Source organism: Gopherus flavomarginatus, chromosome 1 (assembly GCF_025201925.1).
Source record: "Gopherus flavomarginatus isolate rGopFla2 chromosome 1, rGopFla2.mat.asm, whole genome shotgun sequence".
NCBI lineage: Eukaryota > Metazoa > Chordata > Testudines > Testudinidae > Gopherus > Gopherus flavomarginatus.
The window spans coordinates 5732755-5749073 of record NC_066617.1 but is presented as its reverse complement, the minus strand read 5'-3'; the positions used below and the strand labels follow the sequence as shown (position 1 = coordinate 5749073).

The following is a 16319-nucleotide window of genomic DNA, read 5'->3' as shown; positions in this document are numbered from 1 at the left end:
GAGCACCAGGCCCCGGCAGGGCTCCCCCAGCCCCCCCAGGCCCTGGCCTCCGCCCCGCGCCCCTACCTGCGGTGTAGATGTCGAAGTATGTGGGCTTGTTGGCCACGTTGCCCACGGGCTCCAGGCCGGGCCCCCGCGCCGTCACCTTGTTGGCATCACCCAGCGCCATGCCCACGTGGACATTGAAGGGGCTCTTGTCAATGTTCTGCCCGGCAAACAGCACTGTGACCTGGGCCGAGAGAGCACTGGGTGAATGCCGGGCCCTGAGGAGCGGGCGAGGGGCCAGCCGCGGCCAGGGGGGCACTGGGGTGGGGGCATAGCCCCCTGACCATGGGGGGCTGGGCTGCTGTTTGCATAGGGCCTGTGATCCTGCCAGAGCACTTCTGAATGCAGGTACCTATGGGGGGATACGGCAGGAAGGCAGGAGAACCCCCCCTCAAGCAACCAAACAGCCCCCTGTGGCGTTACTGACATACCCTGTAATCATGTAGATCATTGTTGCAACCAGTGTTACACATTTGCAGCAAACACTGTGCAAAGGTCGTCGTGTGCGGTGTCTCTGGAAAGGTTCTGATTTGCTGGCTGTGATTACGCTGTCTGGGTGTGTGTATCGCTATTGTGGCTGACGTTATGAATATTGGCACGGGACTTGTATCTCAATGCGATTTGATTCGAAGGATCCTTAGGAAAGCATCTGGCCAGCTTCTTGACAAAGGAATTTGCAAGTTAAGCGCCCAGTCAAGAAACACTGTAACTGACAATGCACTTTGGGAGACTCTAATCCACATCAGAGCTTTCCTGGGAATGTTGAAACTACGGTCAGGCTGACGAAGCCCTGGCTGGGATGATTTAGTTGGGGTTGGTCCTGCTTTGAGCATGGGGTGGGACTAGATACCTCCTGAGGTCCCGTCCAACCCCGATATTCTATGAACATGTGAACAACGGCACAGGCCTGTGAAGAACTGAGTCATGCATGGACATGTGACTTGCCCATGTGACTCCAAGCTCCATCTCGCTGCTGTGAATTCCACAGTAAGGGAGAGCCGTGTCCCTCCACCTGGAAGACGCTATAAAAGGCTGATGCCTCATCTCCACTTGGTCTTCAGTCCTGCTTCTTACCTCTGGAGGGACTTTGCTACAAGCTGAAGCTCTGAACAAAGGACTGACTGACCCATCCCAGCTGGGGATGTTCCTGAAACTTGATCTGAACCTGCAGTTTATTCCATCACTGCTACAAGCCTGAACCAAGAACTTTGCCGTTACTGGATGGAATTGATTCCATTTAACCAGTTCCAGCTCTCATCTCTATCTTTTTCCTTTTATGAATAAACCTTTGGAGTTTAGATTCTAAAGGATTGGCAACAGCGTGACTTGTGGGTAAGATCTGACGTGTATATTGACCTGGGTGTGGGGCTGTGTGGCCCTGGGCGGAGGGGCCATCTGTGCCCAGCCAGCGGCACCAGCCCCCACCCCCCCCCGGGCAGGTTCAGGCTGGGGGCTCCGGCCGGGCAGGCAGCTCACCTTGTGCAGCCCGGCCACCTTGGGCACATAGGTCACCGAGTACGTCCGCTTCTTGTCATTGTTGGCGACTACCTTGGCCTGCGGAGGAAGGGTCCAAAGGTGAGGCTGACGTGGAGGCTGCTCCGGGGGCCGCAAGGGCACCTGGGGACTGGGGGCCCCCAGCCATACCCAGCTCCGCCCCAGGGCAACTCACTCACATGGTGCCCACCAGAGAAAAGAGGAGATAGAAGCAGCGAGGTACAGGGCGTCGTTGAGAGTCAAACGGGGAATCAGGGTCAGAGCCGGGGATAGAACCCAGGAGTCCTGGCTCCCAGCTCCCTGCTCTACCCACTAGACCCTGCTGCTCAGAGCTCCTGCTCTCTGTGCCCTGGCCCCATGAGGGGGCAGGGGAATCCGCTGGGCAGGGGGTGCGAGAACGGCAGGCTGACCTCCAGGAGCCCCTACCTCCTCGGTGTGTCCCTCGGGGTCCTCGATGTAGACCAGCACCTCACCCAGCCCTGCCTCCAGGGTCTCCACCGTGAACTGGGCCGGCTTCAGCACCGTGTTCCCGTGGGGTTCGATCCCTGTGGGGCCGGGACAGAGGGGCTCAGGTGGGGGCACCAGCCGGGGCTGCTCCCCCATAGCCCTGCCCTGAGCACTTTTACCCCCTCCCCCTCTCCCGTTCCTGCCCCTCCCCCTCCCCAGTTCCTGCCCCCATCCTGTCCCCTCCCCTCCCGCTGTGCCTGCTCCCCCTCCCTGCAGCCATGGGACAGCTGTTAAGGCAGAGACTCCTGCCCCAGGTCCCCCCCCAGGCTGGTCCCTGCAGCGGGTGGGGGTGGGGGCCTACCGGGGCCGTAGGCAATGGCCTTCTTGGGGTTCAGCTGCTTGGAGCGCAGGGGGGCCCCGGGCTTCAGCTTGGCCTTGGGGAACTGGGACAGGTAGGTCATGACGGAGTGTTCGTCTACATCGGGGTCCACGATCTCCTCCGGGGCGATCACCTGGGGGGAGGGAGCATGGTCTGTGCTCAGGGCGTGTCCCTGTGAGCCCCCCCAGCCCCACCGAGAGCGCCCTGCCCCGATGCGCCCTGCCCCCGAGAGCCAACCCCCAGGCCCACCGAGAGTGCCGTGCCCCTGAGATCTGACCCCCAGGGTCCCCCAGCACCACCGAGAGCGCCCCGCTCCTGAGATCCGACCCCCAGAGTCCCCCAGCCCCACCGAGAGCGCCCTGCCCCTGAGATCCAACCCCCAGAGCCCCTCAGCCCCCCACGAAAACTCCCCTGCCGAGAGCTGACCCCCAGGATCCCCCAGCCCCTCCTGAGAATCCCCCTGCCCCAATGCACTCCTGCCCCCGAGAGCCAACGCACTCCCAGAGCCCATGAGAAACCTCCCAGCCCCGACATGCCACCCCCAGGGTTCCCTGGCCCCCCTGGGCCCACAGCCCCAATGCGCTGCCCACAGAGAACCCCACAGCCCCGACATGCCCCCCCCGGACCCCAGCCCCTTGAGAGCCCCCAGCCCCAATATGCTGCCCCCCAGGGCTCCCCCTGACCCCCAGCCCTGACGGGAGGGGCTGAGGGGGCAGAACTGGGTTCCGAGCAGCTGACCGGCGTGTTGGCGGCCGTGCCAGGTGCTGAGTGGGAGCTGCCAACCCCCATCCCTGAGCTGCATTCCCAGTGCCGGGCCAGGCCCTGTCTGTGCCCCGCACAAGGCAGGGGTGACACCCAGAACCTCCCAGCCCCACGGGCAGCTCTCCCATGTCCCAGGGCCGGAGGAGCCGCGGGGGGACAGGCGGGGAGGAGCGGGGGGCGGGGGTCCAGTCTCGGGGCGTGGCCAGAGGGGGGAGCCAAGGGGCGTGGCCAGAGGGGGAGCCAAGGGGAGGCGCCTTTTTTATGTATTTTGCTCCCCCTACCCTGAAAACCTGCCGACGCCACTGCCATGTGTACCCTGAGACTGATTCCCGGGCTGCTGGCTGGGGGGGGTGGCTGGGGACTGTGCCCACGCCTGGCTTCCCCACCTGCCCCCAGCCCAGAGAACAGCTCAGGCGTGCCCCCTGGTCTGGTCCCCGCACGGGGGGGTGCCTCAGCCCAGAGAATGACCCTGGAGCGCCCTAGGGTGCCCCCCATCTGGTCCCCGCATGGGGGGAGTGCCCCAGCCCAGAGAATAACCCTGGAGCGCCCAGGGGTGCCCCCCATCTGGTCCCCGCACGGGGGGAGTGCCCCAGCCCAGAGAATGACCCTGGAGCGCCCAGGGGTGCCCCCCATCTGGTCCCCGCACAGGGGGAGTGCCCCAGCCCAGAGAATGACCCTGGAGCGCCCAGGCGTGCCCCCCATCTGGTCCCCACACGGGGGTGTGCCCCAGCCCAGAGAATGACCCTGGAGCGCCCAGGGGTGCCCCCCATCTGGTCCCCGCACGGGGGTGTGCCCCAGCCCAGAGAATGACCCTGGAGCGCCCAGGGGTGCCCCCCATCTGGTCCCCGCACAGGGGTGTGCCCCAGCCCAGAGAATGACCCTGGAGCACCCAATCTGGCCCCTGCATGGGGGGTGTACCCCAGCCCAGAGAATGACCCCAGAGTACCCAGGGGTGTCCCCCTGTCTGACACCTGCACGGGGGGGTGTGCCCCAGCCCAGAGAATGACCCCGGAGTGCCCAGGGGTGCCCCCCGTCTGGCCCCCGCATGGGGGGTGTACCCCAACCTAGAGAACAGCCCAGGAGTGCCCCCATCTGGCCCCCACACGGAGGGTGTACCCCAGCCCAGAGAATGACCCTGGAGTGCCCAGGGGTGACCCCAGTCTGGCCCCCACATGAGGTCGTGCTCGTGCCCCAGCCCAGAGAATGACCCAGAGGTGCCCCCTTGTCTGGCCCCCGCACAGGGCCATGCCCCAGCCCAGAGAATGACCCCAGAGCATGCAGGGGTGCCCCCTCTCTGGCCCCCACATGGGGTGTGTGCCCCAGCCCAGAGAATGACCCCAGAGCGTCCAGGGGTGCCCCCTCTCTGGTCCCCGCATGGGGGGTGTGCCCCAGCTCAGAGAATGACCCTGGAGCGCCCAGGGGTGCCCCCTGGTCTGGTCCCCGCATGGGGGGTGTGCCCCAGCTCAGAGAATGACCCTGGAGCACCCAGGGGTGCCCCCCGTCTGGCCCCCACATGGGGTCGTGCTCGTGCCCCAGCCCAGAGAATGACCCAGAGGTGCCCCCTTGTCTGGCCCCCGCACAAGGCCATGCCCTAGCCCAGAGAATGACCCCCAAGAGCCCAGGGGTCCCCTCTCTGGCCCCCGCATGGGGGGTGTGCCCCAGCCCAGAGAATGACCCCAGAGCGCCCAGGGGTGCCCCTCTCTGGTCCCCGCATGGGGGGTGTGCCCCAGCTCACAGAATGACCCTGGAGCGCCCAGGGGTGCCCTCTCTCTGGCCCCCGCATGGGGGGTGTGCCCCAGCTCACAGAATGACCCTGGAGCGCCCAGGGGTGCCCTCTCTCTGGCCCCCGCATGGGGGGTGTGCCCCAGCCCAGAGAATGACCCCCGAGAGCCCAGGGGGCCCCCTCTCTGGCCCCCGCATGGGGGGTGTGCCCCAGCCCAGAGAATGACCCCAGAGCGCCCAGGGGTGCCCCTCTCTGGTCCCCGCATGGGGGGTGTGCCCCAGCTCACAGAATGACCCTGGAGCGCCCAGGGGTGCCCCCTCTCTGGCCCCCGCATGGGGGGTGTGCCCCAGCTCACAGAATGACCCTGGAGCGCCCAGGGGTGCCCCCTCTCTGGCCCCCGCATGGGGGGGTGTGCCCCAGCTCACAGAATGACCCTGGAGCGCCCAGGGGTGCCCCCTGTCTGGCCCCCGCACAGCATGCGGGTCCTGTACCTGGGGTACGCCCAGCCAGTCGTCCGCCTGCTGCATGGCTTCCCGGGCATTCTCCACGGGCTGCTTGGGGTCCCAGGTCTCCCAGTCCGGACACAGGCCTGTGGGGAAGGAGCGGGGGAGACCGAGTCAGACCGGTGGGCGGGGCGGGCACGGCCTTGGCAGAGAGATACGTCTCTCCAGGAGCCCTGCTGACAATGGGGCATTGTGGGCTTCCCTGGCACTGTGCCAGCTCCAGTCTAGCGGCTCCTGGATCCTCGCTGGGGTCCCTATGGGCATGGGAGTGCCCCGCTCTTGGAGTGGGAGACAAACCAGAGCCAGATTCCTTTGCCCCCCACCCCAACTGGACTCAGGACAGCTCCTTCCTCCCTCCTATCCAGCCTACTGCCTAGCGGGTAGAGCCAGGCCTGACCCCGTGTGTGCCTCAGTTTCCTCATCTGAGCCATGCAGCAGTGGTGGGGGTGGTGTAATTGGTACTCAGAGCTCCTGGGCAGCGAGAGCTGGTGAAGGGCAGAGAACTGGCTCACAGCCGCCCTCCACGTGGTGCGGGCTCCCCCCTCGCCCACCCAGGGGGTGCGTCTGTGAGCAAATGTGGGGCACATGTCTGGGGGGTGGATTTGCACTGCTGTGTGGTCTGTGTTTTTGCGGGGGCAATGGTAGTGTGTATTGAGTGTGGTGCACAGGTGCCGGGGTCTGGGGGACTGTGTGTGCTGGGAGGGCTGCATGGGGAGTGGGGGGCAGGTGTTTGCGGTGTGGGATATTGGAGCTGGGATGAACAGGCGCTGTACAGGGGCTGGCTATAGGGGGCTTTGCATAGGTGTGTGTGTGTGTAGGGGTGTGTAGAGGAGTACACAGTGTGTGGGTACAGAGGGAGGGTGTGTGGGGGTGTCTCGGGGTATACAGGGCTACAAGATGGGTACAGGGGTGTTTGGGGGGTACAGGGCAGGTACAGAGGCATACAAGGGGTGTGCAGGGAGTACAGGGGGGTACGGGGCATACAAGGTGTGACGAAGTGGGACTGGTTTTCATGTTTCCTCTGAATACTGTGGGGTGGGCTCAGCTCTGGCCGACCCTCTGTCACTGTCAACTACTGGCCAAGCCCTGCCCCTCTGCCAGGGGTGCTAAAGGTGCCGGAGACAGAGAGATCAGGTGACCTCCTGGCCCGGGACAGAGACACAGCCCTGGGAGGAGGGGGTTGGAGTGGGAGTGGGGGGCTGGAAGATGGAGGGGACCCGTGAGGAGGCTCAGACCTCCCAGCCGGGCTGTGGCCTCCCTGGGGCCCCAGATGGACCTAATTAAACGGGGGTCCTGTTCTCTGTACCAGCAAGACCTGTTTTAGCCCATGGTCCTGTCATCTGAATAAACCTTCTGTTTTACTGGCTGGCTAAGAGTCACGTCTGACTGCAAAATGAGGGTGCAGGACCCTCTGGCTGCCCCAGGACCCCGCCTGGGTGGGCTCGCTGGGGGAAGCGCATGGAGGGGCACATGCTGAATGCTACGTGTGAACCTCCTGCCCTGCAGACAGTCTGCTCCAAGGGAGAGGAGACTCCCCAAAGTCGTGCCTGGCTTTGTGGGGAGCAGTTCCAGAGCATTGCCCGGGGACCTCGTGACACAAGGCAGATACAGGGGTGTATGGGTGTGCAGACGGTGTGTGTGGGGTATAACGGGTATAGGGGTACTGGGCAGGTACAGGGAGTATAGGGCAGGTGGGGGATACAGGGCAGGTATGAGGCAGGTACAGCAGGTGTATGGGGGGTGTACGGGGTACAGGCCAGGTCCAGGGGGGTCCGGGGGGTGTATGGATGGATACGGGATGTGGGGGGGGGGGGTACAGAGAAGGTCCAGGGGATGTATGGGGGGTGTATGGGGATACAGAGCAGGTATGGGGAGTACAGCGCTTGTCCAGGGGTTCCAAGGGTGTATGGTGGATACAGAGGGTCAGGGGCAGGTCTGGGAGATATGGGTGATATAGGGGGGTCCAGGGCAGGTCCAGGGGTGTATGGGTGGATAGGGAGAGTCTGGAACAGGTCTGGGGGTGTATGGGTGGATAAGGGGGGTTTGGGTCAGGTCCAGGGGTGTATGGGTGGATAAGGGGGCTCTGGAGCAGGTCTGGGGGGGGTCTGGGGCAGGTCCAGGGGTGTATGGGTGGATAAGGATGGTCTAGGGCAAGTCCAGGGGTGTATGGGTGGATAAGGGGGGTCCAGGGCAGGTCTGGGGGGTCGGGGCAGGTCCAGGGGTATATGGGTGGATAAGGGGGGTCTGGAGCAGGTCTGGGGGTGTATGGTGGATAAGGGGGGTCTGGGTCAGGTCCAGGGGTGTATGGGTGGATAAGGAGGGTCCGGGGCAGGTCTGTGGGGTCCGGGGCAGGTCCAGGGGTGTATGGGTGCATAAAGGGGCTCTGGAGCAGGTCTGGGGGTGTCCGGGTCAGGTCAGGGGGGTCCGGGGCAGGTCCAGGGGTGTATGGGTGGATAAGGGGGGTCTGGGGCAGGTCCAGGGGTGTATGGGTGGATAAGGGGAGTCTGGGGCAGGTCTGGGGGGTCCAGGGCAGGTCCAGGGGTGTATGGGTGGATACATGGGGTCCGGGCCAGGTCTGGGGGGGGTCCGGGCCAGGCCCAGAGACCCACTCACCTGGGGCGCAGTTGTCCACCAGGGCGCCCAGGGCTTTGCCGTCCTGCCAGTCCCGGTGGAAGTTGGTGATGGGCAGCTGGGGCACCTTGTTCTGGATCCAGCCCAGCAGCCGCTGCTTCGGCGTCTGCTTCTTGGCGTCCTCCTCGTCCTCGTCCTCCCACATGGGCATGGAGATGGAGTAGTGCAGGATCAGCGTCCAGATCAGCCCCAGGATCAGCTTCAGGTTCCCGTCCACGATGGCTTTACTGTCTGTGGGGCAGAAGGGTCAGGCAGGGGGCACCGGCTGCCCCTGGGGGGGTCTCACGGCCATCAGCAGCCCCTCGTGGGCACCGGGCTGGGATCGCCAGGAGCATGGCTGGCAGATGCCCCTCACTCCTGACCCGCAGCCCCCTGCTGTCCCATCCTGCCCCTGCTTCTGGGGGAGAGCCAGAAGCAACTTGCTCAGGGTGGGGGCAGGGGCAAAGACTCCCATAGCCAGTACTCCCCCCACCCCAACAGGATCCTCAGACTGGGCAGCGGGGCCCCCTCGCCCCTGACTCTCCAGAAGGGGTTCACGGGGTGCTGTGTGCCCCTCCCCTGCGCTCTGGCAGCACGCCAGGCCTGGGCCCAGGGAACAATGCTCCCACCCACCCCTTCCTGCTCCTCACTCTTTCCATAAACACTGTCCGGGCGGAGCCGCAGGGGCCAGGCCGAGAGCAGAGCTGGGGGGGGGGGGGGGCTAACAATGGACCTCTCCACGCCTCAGACTCAGCAGGGACAGGGGGTGCCCCAGTGCAGGCCGAGCACTGAATGTCTCCAATCCAGCCTGATCCCCTCCCTCACCCCACTGCAGCTCCTCCCCCCTCTCCCTGCACCTCTGGTCTCTCCCCCAGCCATGCTGTCACTGCATCGCCCCCTGCCCCACACACCAGGCATCCTGCTAAGCCCACGCTGCGGGAGAATCCCCACCAGCACAGAGCGCTACAGAGCTTCTGACACACAGCTGACCAGTCCCGCTCCCAGCCAGCAGGGGGCAGCGCTCCTCCGGGCAGCATTGCCTCACTGCCTGGGGGGATGGGAACGCCGGCCCAGCTTGCTTCACACACCCAGCAGGCCCTGCACTTCTGCCCGGCTGAGGGGGCAGCTGGGCCCAGTGGGAGATGCAAATGCTGGAGGAAGCAGCATTTCTTGATGGGCCCATTCCTGGGCGCTGCGCAGGCTGGGTCTGTGCCAGCCCCGGGCCCCAGCTGGGCTGTGCTGCGGGGGCTCTGGTGGCCAGGCCATACCCACGTGGGTGCCCCCACTCGGTGCCACTGCCATGAGGCGGGGTGTGAACCCTGCCATCCTGACACTTATCAGTTCTGCCAGCCACGTTCTGCCCTCCCACAGGGCAGGGAGGGAAAGTCTCAGATCCCCCATCACTGGGAGTGTTACACAGCAGCTGCACCTCACCCCAGAGGTGGCTGCATTTCAGAGGTGGAGGCCCAACATGCGTGTGGGTCTGAGACATTCATGGGCCAGCTCCGCTATGGGCGTCCCAGGCCTGGTCCCATGCTCAGCCCCATGGAGCCACTAGCTCCACACGCTGGGGACGCCGGCTGGGGGCTGCCAGGCTTGGTGGCTCTGAAAATCATTAGCAGCCTCCCAGTGGAGCAGAGCCTGGGCTCCCGGGAGAATCGCTGCACAAACCCTCCTCGCCTAGACTAACAATGGCCCCCCGCCAGCACTGGCCTGTGCTGTGCAACCACACAGGGAGGGGGAAACTGAGGCAGAGCGACTGACTCCCCCCAGAGAAAACAGTGATTCAGTGGAAAAGCCAAGAACAGAACCCAGGAGTCCTGGCTCCCCCCCACCCCCCCAACCATTAAATTCCCCTCCCCTCCCACACCCAAGAACAGAACCCAGGAGTCCTGGCTCCCCCCCTCAACTCCCCAACCATTAAACTCCACTTGGAATGGAACCCAGGAGGTGGGGGAGGGGAACCAGGACGCTAGGCAGGGGCAGGGGGCTCTGCGCTGCGGCCCCGGGCGGGTGGGGGGGGGAGCTGGGATGCTAGGTGAGGGGGGTGAGTGGGGGACAGTAGCCAGGATGCTAGGCGGGGGTGGGGGGCTCTGGGGGAGGGGAGCTCGGATGCTAGGTGAGGGGGGTGAGTGGGGGAGGGGAACCAGGACGCTAGGTGGGGGCAGGGGGTCTGTGCTGCAGCCCCCGGCGGGTGGGGGAGGGGCAGCGGACATGGAAAAAGCGATTGGATTTGGCCCAGGGAGGAAATGGGCTGCAGATGTTCCCAGCCAGGCTCCATTGATCGGGGCGGGGGAGGGGGCAGCGGGGGCGCAGAGCGGCTGGGTCCCTGGCACAGGCTGGGGGTCCTGCCCAGCCAGCCTCTGACCTTGAGGGAACCTGGGGGGGCTGGTCCCTCTCTGGTGGGTGGGGGCCAAGTCTGGGAGATCGGGGAGGACCCCCGCCCCCGGGGCTCCCCCGCCGGGGAGGGGCAGCGGGGTCAGGCCAGGATGGAGTGGTGGAGGGGGGGCAAGGGACCGGCCCCCCCCCCCGGGCCCTCCCAACCGCAGTGTCAGGGCTCTAAGCCTGATTTGTTCTGGCTCGGAGGGGGGCTGGGCTGGGGGGTGGGGGAAACAGCTGCTGTTCCCAAGCCCCCCCCCCGCGCCCTTGTCCACCCAAGGGAGCCGCTCAGCTGTTGGCTCCAGAAGGGGCAGCAGCCGGGCAGCAGCTGGCAGGGGTGGGGGGGAGCTGAGAAACTGGCTCCTTTGTTCCATGTTGCCAGGGGTCTGAGCAGAGCGGCAAGGGCCCGATCCTGCACCCGGGTTTGGAAAAGACTCGTGCATCCCCCTCCGCCCCCCATCCGTGGTTATTGCTGGGAGCCCTGCAGAGATCAGAGCAGGGCTGGCTGGGGGGGTCAGTGTCCCAGGGAGAGGCTATGTGGGCAGCAGGGGCTGGGCTGAGGGGAGGGGTCAGGGGCTCAGTGGGGGTGCTGGGCTGGGGGAAGGGTGGGGCAGGGGCTCGGCGGGGGCCACTGGGCTGAGGGGAGGGGCAGGGGCTCAGCGGGGAGCACTGGGCTGGGGGGGAGGGGAGGGGCAGGGGCTCAGCGGGGGGCATTGGGCTGGGGGGAAGTGGGGGGGTTCAGCAGGGCTGGGGGAGCGGGGTGGGGGGGCTCAGTGGGGGGTGCTGGGCTGAGGGGGAGGGGGCAGGGGCTCGGCGGGGCTGGGGGGGCTCGGTGGGGGGCGCTGGGCTGGGAGAAGCGGGGGGATCGGCAGGGGCACTGAGCTGGGGGAAGTGGGAGGGGCTCATCAGGGCTGGGGGGAGCGGGGCGGGGGCTAGGTGGGGGGGCACTGGTCTGAGGGGAGCGGGGCAGGGGGGCTCGGCAGGGGGGTGCTGGGCTGAGGGGAGCGGGGCAGGGAGGCTCGGCAGGGGGGTGCTGGGCTGAGGGGAGCGGGGCAGGGGCTTGGCAGGGGAAACTGGGCTGGGTGAACATGGGGGGGGCTCGGCGAGGGGCACTCCCAGCCCAGTGCCCCCTCAAGCAGGTGCTGCCTTGCAGCGGAGGTGCAGAGGTGAGCTCGTAACGACTGTCCTGGGGTCCTTGTGCCCGCTGCTGGCACTGCAGAGCCCCCCCCAGCAGACAATGCCCCGGGGCTCTCAGGGCTACACTGAGCTCTCCTTGTCCCTGCCCCGGCTCTCACCTGGCCACCCCCTTCCCCAGACATGGCTGCACCCCGGGATGAGAGGCTGTGTACGCCCCCAGCTGTTATGGGGGTGCCCTGCCTCAGCCCAGCGTTAGGGGCATAGGGTTTAAATCCCTGGGGGGGAGGCATCCCCCCTTGAGCTACATCTGCTTTGGTCTGACCACCTCCCCCCAGCCATGTCTAGGCCCTGGGGACCAGGGGCAGGCAACACTCAGAGCCCCCTTTTCCAGCCCCACACTGGGAGGATTCCCCCCAACCTCCCCCAGAAGCACCCTGGTCCTACAGGGGATGGGGAGGGGGCGGGGGTCGGCCCATTAGCTCTGTAGCTGGATCGGAGGGGCCAGTGAGCAGGACAGCATGTCCGGGGGGCCCCGAAACACGCCCCAGGACAGGGCGGTGGCTGGAGCCAGCGAACATCTGCGCCCAGCTGTGGGCTCCCCCTGCCCAGCCTGCTGCTGCCGCCTTTCTGATACCATCCAAGCACGTCACCCGCTTGGCAGGTGCTCACGCCAGCACTGCAAGCTCTGCCCCCTGCCCAGCCCCCTAGAGCAAGGGGGAGACCCAAGCCTGCACAGGGGCCCCCTCTGGGCGTATCCCCCCAGCTCCCGCTAGGTTGTGAACACGCCAGCTCCATGCGTGTAGCGAGTTTACAAGGCTCAGTTACACGTGGCGGGGGGGCCTTCAGACAGGGAGCCAGGCAGGTGGCTGGGGGGGGAGGCGTGGCCAGACCCCCCATCCTTCCCCCAGAGGGCTTTGCGGCACCACTGGGCCAGCAGGAGGCGCTGAGTCCCCGGGCCGAGGGGCTGCGAGGTTTCCCAGGGCTCCGGGCAGGGAAAACAGCCCTTGCCCCAGCAGGAAGCTCGGCTTGCCGTCCCCGTGGCTCTGGCCACCCCCCCACTCTCATTGCTGAGGCCTGAGGTCAGCGCGGAGCAGCCCAGCCCGCCGTCTCCGGAGAGATGAGCTCACCACGGCGCTGGAGGGAGCCAGCGGGCGGCTGGGAGTGCAGCTGGGGGTGGAGGGGGCCTCCCACAGGGCTCCCCTCCCAGCACCAGGCCCCGGCAAGGAGCTGCGCCGGCCGCCCCAGGCCCGGACCACGGGGTTTGCTGGGGGACACGCAGCTGCCTGGCCTTACCACCCTGCCGGGGGGCCGCCTTGCCCGCAATCACTGCCTGCGATGCCCCGGGGGTCTGCCACAGCCGCCCTGCCCTCGCACTGCACCACGGCCGGCTGGCTGGCACGGCCGGGGGACGAACAGCAGGGGTGGGGTCACTAGGGAAGGGGCTGGATGGATGGAGCGGGCAGCTGGACAGACAGACAGACAGCACCGCAGTGCGAGCGGGAGGCTGGAAGGACAGACAGACAGCGCCGCGGTGGGAGGAGGCAGGTGGCTGGACGGACAGACAGAGCCACAGTGGGCGCGGGCGGCTGGATGGACAGACGGGTGGACGGAGCTGTGGTGGGGGCGGACGGGCAGCTGGACGGACAGAGCCGCACTGGGTGTGGGCAGCTAGATGGACAGACGGACAGAGCAGCAGTGGGAGGAGGCAGGCGGCTGGACGGACAGACGGAGCCACAGTGGGCGCGGGCGGCTGGATGGACAGATGGGTGGACGGAACTGTGGTGGGGGCGGGCGGGCAGCTGGACGGACGGAGCCGCACTGGGTGTGGACGGCTGGATGGACAGATGGACAGAGCGGCAGTGGGAGCGGGCAGGTGGCTGGACGGACAGACAGATGGAGCTGGGGGGGGTATTTACACGTTGGGAGGTGTCAGCCCTGGTGTGTGGGACGGGCCCCTTACCCAGGAGAGGGGCCTCTGACCCCTCAGCATGATTCACCCCCTTCCCCAGGTCCCACACAGGCATCAGAACCTGCAAACTCTCAACTGCACCCCCAGTGCTTGAGAACCAACCCGAGGGCAGTATGTCAATGAGCTACTGTGACCAACTGGGAATGTTCTTAATGTTTTCTCTGAATAGTGTGTTGGTGCCTCAGTGTCCCCATGGCAGTTCTTAAGTATCTTGGTGGTGGGATAAGGGGGTGTGGTTGCTGCAGAGCAAGGGGCCAGTGCACCTAAATGCCTGGCACTCTGTCTCTTGGCAACTGCTAGCCTGGGCCCCCCCTCTGCAAGGTGCCAGCTGAAGGTGTTGGAGACAAAGAGGTCAGGTGACCTCCTGGCCCGGGAAAGGAGCTGAGCAGAGAGGAGGGGCTGGAGGGGGTTTCAGTCTGGAGCTGGCTGGGGACGAGGAGTGAAGTGCAGACGTGGGGGTCTGGCTCACTGCCCCCCAGAATGAACCTGGCCGAGGGGTCCAGTTTGTGGTACCTATAAGCTCTGTTTTAGACCCTGTTCCTGTCATCGAATAAACCTCTGTGTTACTGGCTGGCTAAGAGTCACGTCTGACTGCAAAGTGGGGGTGCAGGACCCTGTGGCTGCCCCAAGACCCCGCTGGGGCGGACTCGCTGTGGGAAGCGCACGGAGGGGCAGAGGATGCTGAATGCTCCAAGGAGAGACCCAGGAGGTGAAGCCGTGGGAGCTTGCGCTGAAGACAGTCTAGACAAGTATCCCAGCATCACCACCAGTCCCACTTGTCCAAGGGAGAGGAGGCTCCCCAAAGTCCTGCCTGGCTTTGTGGGGAGCAGTTCCAGAGCATCGCCCGGGGACCCCGTGACAGCTACCAGTTAGCAATGTGCTGATTGGCCGTTTCCTCTGACATCACAGACCCATCCCATTGCTCTCACCAATGGGTTGTGCCCAAAATTGTCCCTTTGTTTGACCCACTGCTGTAACTCCACCTGCCCCCCCATAACCCCATCCCAGCAGCCAGTCCCTGCCCCCTTCCCCCGTGACCCCACCCCTGCTGTTCATTCCTGCCCCAGTGACCCCGCCCCTTCCCCAGTGACCCCGCCCCTCCTGTTTGTCCCTGCCCCACTCCCAGTGACCCCACCCCTGCTGTTCACCCCTGTCCCAGTGACCCCGCCCCTCCTATTTGTCCCTGCCCCACCCCCAGTGACCCCACCCCCGCTGTTCATCCCTGCCCCAGTGACCCCATGCCTCCTATTTGTCCCTGCCCCACCCCCAGTGACCCCACCCCCGCTGTTCATCCCTGCCCCAGTGACCCCACCCCCTTCCCAAGTGACCCCGCCCCTGCTCCTCCTGCCCTGTCCCCAGGGACCCCACACCCACAGTTGTTCCCCCCAAGCCCCATTGGCAACCACTCTCTGCCCATTGCCACATCCCCCACCACACCCCAGCTTCCGCCCAAACAGCCCCCCCACCCCCCAGCAGCTCCCAGGCTCCTGGCCTGTGCAGCAGGGGAGCTGCCTGGCCTGGAGGGATCAGGGGCGGGGGAAGGAGGGGCACTGGGCGTGGGGCACATGGACCAAGTTCAGCTGCTCATGGCAGCTGCCCCGAGCGAGCAGGGGCTGGGCCCGGCAATGGGAGCAGCCAGCGGGATTAGCCGGAGAATGTCCTCCTGGACCCCCCCCCCCCGGCCCTTCCCCCACCAGCTGCCGCCTGGCCCCATCCTCGGCCCCCGCCCCGGCCAGGCACGGGCTGTCCTGGGGAGGGTGTTGGCTACACCCCCTCCCAGCCCCAAGGGCCACGGTGCTGAGGACAGACCCAGAGCACCCCCGCCTCCCCACCCGCCCTGCCCAGCCTCCCCGGGACATGCCTGAGAGCCCCGGCTGCCTGGGGCTCCGAACAAGCCCCCGGGGCCCAGGCTGGGCAGCCAGGCCATGCTCCCGTGGCCACCCCCTGGCCCCCTGGGCACAGCTCACCCCAGGTACACACCCCACAACCAGTAACCTCCCCAGCCCCCTGTGCCCCCAGGCACAGCCCACCCTGGGTACAGACCCCACAACCAGTCACCTCCCCTGCGCCCCTGGGCACAGCCCACCCTGGGTACAAACCCCACAACCAGTCACCTCCCCAGCCCCCTGTGCCCCCAGGCACAGCCCACCCCGGGTACACACCCCACAACCAGTCACCTCCCCTGCGCCCCTGGGCACAGCCCACCCTGGGTACACACCCCACAACCAGTCACCTCCCCAGCCCCGTGTGCCCCCAGGCACAGCCCACCCCGGGTACACACCCCACAACCAGTCACCTCCCCTACGCCCCCGGGCACAGCCCACCCTGGGTACAAACCCCACAACCAGTCACCTCCCCTGCGCCCCCTGTGCCCCCAGGCACAGCCCACCCCGGGTACACACCCCACAACCAGTCACCTCCCCAGCCCCCTGTGCCCCCAGGCAAAGCCCACACCGGGTACACACCTCACAACCAGTCACCTCCCCTGCACCCCCAGGCACAGCCCACCCTGGGTACAAACCCCACAGCCAGTCACCCCCCCAACCCCTTGTGCCCCTGGGCACAGCCCACCCTGGATACAAACCCCACAACCAGTCACCTCCCCTGCGCCCCCTGTGCCCCCAGGCACAGCCCACCCCGGGTACACACCCCACAACCAGTCACCTCCCCTGTGCCCCCGGGCACAGCCCACCCTGGGTACACACCCCACAACCAGTCACCCCCCCCAGCCCCCTGTGCTCCCGGGCACAGCCCACCCTGAGTACAAACCCCACAACCAGTCACCTCCCCTGCGCCCCCTGTGCCCCCAGGCACAGCCCACCCTGGGTACACACCCCACAACCAGTCACTCCCCCAACCCCCTGTGCCCCC

General features: G+C 66.3%; 1 protein-coding gene across 2 annotated transcripts in view; it reads right to left on the bottom strand.

Moving 5' to 3' along the window:
- Positions 1-16319, bottom strand: part of FLNC (filamin C) — a 68017-nt gene that overhangs the window by 43462 nt on the left and 8236 nt on the right. For both annotated transcript variants that reach the window (XM_050929927.1, XM_050929937.1), the window contains exons 2-7: positions 7967-8215; positions 5342-5439; positions 2348-2498; positions 1966-2084; positions 1522-1599; positions 67-229 (exon numbers count right to left, since the gene is read on the bottom strand). In XM_050929927.1, the coding sequence (XP_050785884.1) occupies positions 67-229; positions 1522-1599; positions 1966-2084; positions 2348-2498; positions 5342-5439; positions 7967-8215 (858 nt within the window). The remainder of the gene's footprint in view (positions 1-66; positions 230-1521; positions 1600-1965; positions 2085-2347; positions 2499-5341; positions 5440-7966; positions 8216-16319) is intronic.